The sequence below is a fragment of the Cyprinus carpio genome, chromosome A19 (genome assembly GCF_018340385.1).
Source record: "Cyprinus carpio isolate SPL01 chromosome A19, ASM1834038v1, whole genome shotgun sequence".
Classification (NCBI taxonomy): Eukaryota; Metazoa; Chordata; class Actinopteri; order Cypriniformes; family Cyprinidae; genus Cyprinus; species Cyprinus carpio.
Genome location: NC_056590.1, coordinates 6,771,658 through 6,779,386, shown reverse-complemented (window position 1 = coordinate 6,779,386; position 7,729 = coordinate 6,771,658). Strand labels below are relative to the sequence as shown.

General features: G+C 34.8%; 1 protein-coding gene across 1 annotated transcript; it reads left to right on the top strand.

The window, feature by feature from the left end:
* Positions 1 to 825: 825 nt before the first annotated feature.
* mturn (maturin, neural progenitor differentiation regulator homolog (Xenopus)) lies at positions 826 to 7,600 on the top strand. Its single transcript, XM_019116019.2, has 3 exons — positions 826 to 1,249; positions 4,231 to 4,353; positions 5,157 to 7,600. Exons 1-3 carry the CDS (start codon positions 1,079 to 1,081, stop codon positions 5,262 to 5,264), a joined length of 402 nt encoding a protein of 133 aa, XP_018971564.1. The 5' UTR covers positions 826 to 1,078; the 3' UTR covers positions 5,265 to 7,600.
* The last annotated feature ends 129 nt before the right edge of the window (positions 7,601 to 7,729 follow it).

The window sequence follows — 7,729 nt, the reverse complement described above, 5'->3', positions numbered from 1 at the left end:
GGGTAGTTTTTCCTGGTACAATCCAGTGTGATCTTATTTGCTGTCAAAATAAAAAAACTGTGTCAAACAGAAACATAGGCATGGCTACTTGCTGCTCAGATAAGGTTAACTTATTATTAACTCTCTCTGCTTTTCAGGAGCTGATTTACAGTTCATATAATATCATACCTTTTTACTTAAATATGTAGTATATTAAAATAATAAAAAATTGTGTTTCTTCTAGAGATCAGATAAATAAAGAAATGAGCAGATGAAGGACAGACATTAGTTTGTATTGAGTGTGATTCATCACAGGTTTATCAGTTTCCAAATAAATATGACCCTAAACCTGCTTTGTTCAGAGGTAAAACATACAAACACTGGACTAATGGCGCCCTCTAGTGGAGTAGAATAGATAAACAACTGAAATCTTTTCAATTGTGTGGAAAATGAGTTCTAGACCGTTACATTTCAAGACTCTTTTGGGTGTTTTCAGTGTGTTTTAAATATAATCCCAAAAATTGTAATGTATATGATATAATATATCTATCTTCTTTGAAGAATATAGAATATAATATTCTTTAATTGGCGAGTTGGAATAAAATTAAAGGCAAAGCAGCCAACAAAGCACACAGAGAGGGAGAGCGAGCATATACTTAAACAAATACATTGATATGATATGATATGATATGATATGATATGATATGATATGATATGATATGCCATGACATTTATTATGATGATTGATATATTTGGAAAATATTCAGTAGGTATGAAGTGTAAACAGTCGGGAGAAAGGCTGTCTCTTTAGAGATGGTTCCTTATGAAGATGATGACGAAGGGCCCATGTGTTGTGATGTGACGTCATCCTGCCAAAGGACAGGCGTTGTTCTCCGCACAGGAGGACTGAACCGGGTCCGGCCCTGCTGGTCCATTTCTGGAAGACTCCAGTACAGGCCGATATGAGACAGTGAGAGCCCAACAGAACCAGAATCATCTGCGATCACCATGACGACGCAGCCTTAGTGCTCAGCATCCGCATCATCAGCATCATCCGCGGCTCAGGTGCGCCGCTGCGCGCGTCCGTCCGTCAGGCAGGATGGAGTTCAAAGAGCTGGTGGACGCCGCCGAGAAATGGTGCTCCGGGAACCCGTTCGACCTGATCTTCGCCGAGGATGTGGACGAGAGGCGACTGGACTTCTACGCCGAGCCCGGCATCTCGTTCTACGTGCTCTGCCCGGACAATCTCACCGGAGGAAACGACAATTTTGTAAGTATGACATAATCTAGTAAGAACCTCCGGGGGAGGAGGGAGCTGTGCGCGCGCCTGTGTGCGCGTGTGTGAATGCTGTTGTGTTCGTAATACACTCTTTTCTCAATTACACAAAGTACTATGGCGAATAAATATGGTTTCTGGCAAAAAAATATATTTTAATTATATGCTACACTGATGTTGTAAACTGTGGAGCTCAATACAATGTATTTTTTATACTGAAATATATATTCAGTTTCATCCTTCATATACCGAAATATATTTCAAAATGTATTTCAGAGGCAAGAACATACTGTGAAAATTGAAATATTGTTCTTCAAATGTATTTTTTTGTAGGGCAAAATGTATATTTTTAAATGCTTTTAAAAATATATTTATATTTAAAAATAAAACCGTAATGAAAAAAATATATTTAAAAATATACAAATACATATATTGGTTGAAAAAATCCAAAATATACAAAAAAAAATATTTGGAAGTAAATATATTTATGTAAAAAACATTTTAAAACATATAGCAATTTTAACTTTTTGGCCATTTTTGTACATGTAAAATATATTAGATTTTTTTAATGGGATGGTGTACATTGAATTTAATTGGAGAATTACAGAAATATGAAGATGGTAATCAGTAATCATAAGCTGCTATTGCTGAAATATTTTTTATTTTTGCACATGTTTTGAGGTCTTTATCTCAAAGCAGATGAAATTATGTCATCTTGACTGCAGTAGTCCATACTTGCTTAGGTGGGGTTTTTGATGTGTAGGATTGTAGGATGCAACAATTTCATTTTAGAAGTTTAATATCCAGGGTATAGATTAAAGCATGACCTGGTCAGACAGGCACGGGTCATTATTGCAGGTGTTTTATCAGCACAAAGTTCTTATGCACACAGTTCACTAGACACTGTCTCAGAGGAATAAATAGCGCAGATATTAAAGGTTTGAAATGTACCATGAGAGTTTACTGTAGTTCTCTCAAATCACACCACATGACCAGACAGCATCAGACCGCTGAGCTCACAAAAATATCTAATTACTCACACCGATCAATAAACAGTTCAGTAGGATCACAGAGAGAGAGAGAGAGATTTTACTTCATTAATGAATAAAAACTACAGTGGATCCCAAAAAAAAGACTTTAAAAATCTGTGATGGTTGTGCATTTAAAACTACAAATAAGCAGGATTTTGAATATTTTAAAACATGATTGTGCAGGTCACTAATGCGTAATTCTTCAGTGTAAATTTTCACTCAGATTGTCATGATGATAATATAGTATGTAATGAAAACAATGTAAAAAAAAATAAAATAAAAATAAAGCATTTTTGACTTGGTGTAGAAACAATAATAAACAATAATTACAAAGAAATTCTTGAATTAAAATTTTGAAGTAGAAAGAATTAAATAGTATAACGTGCTTGTTAATTTTTGTAAAACATGTTCAAACTTCAAAAATGTTTTAGTTTTTTTACACTGCATATAAAAGTGCTGTACAGGTGATTGGATGATATATCCAAATAGCTGTTTAGGCATTATTTTAGCAAGCTTGCATTCGATCTTTGTCAACCCACTTTTCACAATCAATTTTATTTAATTCTTATTGAATATTCTGTTCAATTGGAAATATGTTGGATTATAAGTATAAGGGGTTGTGAATGGCCACTAATGTTGACCTTAAAATTAAACAAAGTGAAATCTTAACAGAAAATAATAATGATACTTTAGCACAACTACTCACAACTAACTACAACTAAACTGAATTTTGTTGAGCTCCTCTGGTTTGGCCTGCAGTGATTCCTGTTCCTGGTTCCTGTGAGCTCTGGACAGATGCATAAATAATCATCCTGTCTCTCTGAAATCAGTAAAATAAAGTTTTCTTTTCAGTGCTTCAGGCATTTGCTCACAACACAGCTTGAGCGGAGATCTCTGGAGAAAGACAGAATGTGTAGAATTCATTCACCATGTGTTGATGTTCCCTGCTGAAACAAGAAGATGGGCTGGAACATATCAATATTAATAACCTTTAATAACAATTGTTGAGCATTAGAATTCTGCTGAATTTTAGTTCAAGTTTGCTTGTGCATTTAGCTGCATTAGCTGTTTTCTTCTATTTAATAAAACTATAAGGTGTTACACACACTGGAATTGTGTAAGCTTATTTTTATTAGAATTCTCTCTTCTATTGTATTCTATTCTATTCCCTGATTAAAGATTTTTCTCAAATGCAGTTTGGAAGGAGAAGTTTATTTGGGCCATCTACTGAAAAATGGTCCCTCTCGCTCGGATAAATTTAACGGGACAAAGAGTTTTAGTGTCCCAGATTCTCTGCTGGAAGCTCAACTTTGACTTCAGAGAATTCCTTTCAACCATATATGGACCCATTTTATAAATCCAAAAGTAAAAATATCAGGGAGTTTGAGTTAAAATATTTTTTTTACATATTCATATTTTTAGTCTGTTTGTAGTTTTCAGCTGACAAACTAATTCTTCCTATTGCAAATGCTTTCTAGATGTGTAAAGGTTTTCATAAACATGAAAAACACTGTTTACTGTGCTTTGCAACTCCATGAAGCACAAATATAAAATGTACTGTACATTTATGCGTTTGGCAGGTGCCTTTACAAAAGTGACTTAAATTGCATTTAATATAGATTTTTATCAGGTCATGCACTCGCTGGGAACCCATGAATGTGGTGTTGCTAGCAGCATGTTTCAGCTTCAATGTAAAATTAAGTGTATTAAAAAAAAAAAATACAAAACAGCAGATTTATTTGAAAAAAAAAATAGAGCAATGTTGAAATTTGGTTAAAATACATCTGAATAAATATTTATACGCACACACAATTAAATATAAAATTAAATCTTAAATAAATACCTAAATCATATAGATAAATGTAAACATCATCATCAACTCTAAATGCAAATCTTGAGCTAAATATTTGCTGCTGGTGAAATTATGTATTTGTGTGTTTTCAGCACGTGTGGAGTGAGAGCGAGGACTGTCTACCGTTCCTGCAGCTCGCGCAGGACTACATCTCCTCCTGCGGGAAGAAAACACTGCTGGAGGTACTGGACAAAGTCTTCAGATCCTTCAGGCCTGTAAGTCTCTCTCTCTACATTTAAGAATAATTTTAAGCACAATAAGCAGTTATACAGTTCCTTAGTTTAACTTTGTAATGCATAATGTTTGCCAAGCAGTCCATATAAGCTGTGAATTCTCCCAAGCCATTTGAGAGACTGGGATTTTTGAGAATTATTGCTATAAATTCCCTCGGCATTTGAGGTGTAACAGAAAGCTTACATAATAAAATGTTGGAAAATTGCATGTAACTGGCAATTTTCTGCAAATCTGTGCCAGATACAGAAGCCTTTGACGTTGGCGTCTGTACTCTTTTGCTATGACTTGTCATTATTGTTGCATGGTCTCATTAGTTTGTGGCATGCGAGTGATTTCATGCACAAGGAAAGCTGAAAAGTCACATTGTATCTGATGCAAAACTAAAAACTAAATCAAATGAAAATAAGTTGTAATTGTATATCTTTATGTTTTCTCTAACAAAGCAAATGCTGAAAGTTCACTGAAAACATATCTTCTTAATTTTTTTTTGGCATAAACAAAGTGTGTTGATGTTATTTAGCAACATGTTTGAGCAAATTAATCAAAGTCAAAATTTTTGAAGATTTTTAATTGTTCCATTTGTTTTCCACATGCTTTACAAATCTTGCATGTGTCACGTGTGTACAGACTTTTTTTTTAAATGTGACTGATGCAGTCAGGTTTAGAACCAAAACTATCTGTTTGCAATCTTATAATGGAATCTTTGGAATGTCAATCCATGTTACATTTGAAAATTAGGTTTTGTTCTGTTCTGGTTTGATTCTATTGTGAAATTGTCCTGCAGCTCCTGGGTCTTCCAGATATTGACGATGACACATTCGATCAGTATCACGCAGACGTGGAGGAGGAACCAGAGCCAGACCACCAGCAGATGGGTGTGAGCCAGCAATAATGCCCAGCAGAGAGGCTCTGTGCTGGGCCACAGTCTCTGCATCAAGCCCTGCTCTCCTAACCTTACTCGCCTGGCTCTTCTTCTAACATACACAAACACACACCACACCATTAAACCCTTTAAAATCTGGACAGCTTTTCCTGCACCCTGATTTTAACTCAAATGATCATTATTTCATTATTATTCAAGCAAAGACAAAACAAATAACTCATTCCCAGCCTTTATTATATATATATATAATATATATATATATATATATATATATATATATATATATATATATGACCTGTCATGTGACTGGATGTAGTAGATCAGAAACTTATGTTCAGAATGGTATACTAGTGCACTGCTGTCACATGAGCTCATTACTTTGCATGTTTAATTCAGTGTCATGCAGCGAAAATTAGGATGTTTTGCATTTCGCATCCAATTTTGTGATAAAAGCATTTGAATTCTTGACAATGTGATCAAATTTAAAAAATTGCAGTCTGTATCACATCCTATTCATTCATCAGATTGGAAATGGAAGGTAAATGATGCACATTTTGTTAAATTCTGTCATCCGGGTATTTCTTGCAAACACAAAATTTACATGCAAAATACTTATAGTGGTATGCTAGTATGTTATTCTGAACATAACACTTGTGAATTTGCTTAAGGTAAATAATTAAGGAAAGTCACTTTTTATGTGCACCGATGAATTAAGACCAGGAACATGTAGTAAGAAAGTAAATATGGTCAATTATTTTGAGTTCATGTTGACTGTAGAGAATCTAGATATCCGTGAATAAGACATTTAACCCCAGGTCTTGTACTTTAAATCTCTCCAAAATACCTGCTAAGTGACAAATAACCAAAGCTGATTGCAAGTGCATACAAAGTATCTGTGGTCAATGATCAAATTAAACAAGATCAGAAGGTAAAGTCTGATTTTCGCTGGGGCAGAGGTGATGAGGTAAGTGTGTTTTTGGGTGGGTGAGACGTTTAAACAGACGCTTGATTAATCCTCTCTTTGCCTTTATTGTCTTTTGATTGTATTCATCAACATCCTCTGACTTCAGAACAGTTAACTCAAAACTGTGTATCTAAGTCTAAACTCTTAAAATAAAGGTTCTTCTGCGGTTCGACACTGAATGCAGTTCTTACCAAGATCCATTTTTGGCCTCATAGGGTTCTTGAGTTGATATGGACTTCTTTAAAGGTGCTCTGTACGTCTATCAGATGTTTGTATGCTATCTGGGTCACTATCTTTCGAGTTCTCGATGTGTTTTGTGAGAAGGGGTGAGATTTTGGTCTGAGATGCGCTGCTCCTGTGCAACATCTAGTAGTTGAGAAATCATAGCACCTTGAAAGAAGGCATTGATTAGTAAGTTCTTAAAAAATCTGTTTTTATAGCATTTATTTTAAAGAACCAGAGACTGAATAGTTGGAACTTTAATGTGACATCAAACTGTAAAACCTGGTTATCACCAGAACCTTTATTTTTAAGAGTAGGCCTATATCAGCTGATTCAGGTGACTGCTGTGTAACGGTCATGTGACCTGATGTAGCAGTTGCCACGACCTGTTTAAAGCATCATCCAAACACGTCATGATGAAAGGACTGCGCAGACAGCCACAGGAGAGGTTCCTCTGGGACATACTGTGTGTGAGTTTGCTGATGTTACACATGTGGCCGCTACACTTCTTCTGTCTTCTGCTTCCATAGTGTCTTCCTGCACACGCCCAGTCTAAAGTGAAGCGTAGAGATGAATTAAACCAACATTAAATGGAAGTGTTACTGAGATCAAAGCTGCTGTTTTTATGTAGTTATGTAACCGCTCTGTACCAGATTGTGATATTTATTTTATTTTACCGTTTATTTATTTCTCCCATGGTTTAAACTTCTCAACTTTGCCACTTTTTGTATAATTTTAATTTCTCTTAACCTTTTAAAAATGTATTTGTTTGTGTATATGTATTATTTTTTTTCACCTGACTGTCTTCATTGTAACAGTGAAAGCTTTATACCGGATTTGTGATTTCTATTTTATTAATTATTTCTATTATTTATTAACATTTATCTATTGCTTATTATTAGCACTTTTATGATTTATTTATTTACTCCTTTGTGTGTGTAAATGCATTTGTGGATGATATTTTCGTCACCTTTATAACTAACAAGAAGATTGTTCAGATCTTACAGTGTGGTAATTGGAAATATTGTTATTGATTTTAGATGAATATTGATCAGCCTGTTGAACCTGTCATTTAAAATTAAACTGGAGTAAAATTCGTTTGGGTCAGCATGTACTGTAACCTGAAATTCAACAATTAAATTTGAACCTTATGAGTGTATTCTGTATTTCTTAGCCTTAATTTCATAGCAGTGTTTTCATAACTGGTAAATCCCTGTGTTTTTCCCCACACCCCAGTAAGCTGTACGTCTTCAGCACATCACATGAAATGCTGGAATTTGGTTTGATG

What these genes read in the sequence shown, in the direction of transcription:
- mturn (XM_019116019.2), top strand. Translation starts at nt 1,079, where the DNA reads ATGGAGTTCAAAGAGCTGGTGGACGCCGCCGAGAAATGGTGCTCCGGG. An exon ending in CCGGAGGAAACGACAATTTT is followed by an intron (nt 1,250 to 4,230) that starts GTAAGTATGACA and finishes GTGTGTTTTCAG; the next exon opens with CACGTGTGGAGTGAGAGCGA. An exon ending in TCTTCAGATCCTTCAGGCCT is followed by an intron (nt 4,354 to 5,156) that starts GTAAGTCTCTCT and finishes ATTGTCCTGCAG; the next exon opens with CTCCTGGGTCTTCCAGATAT.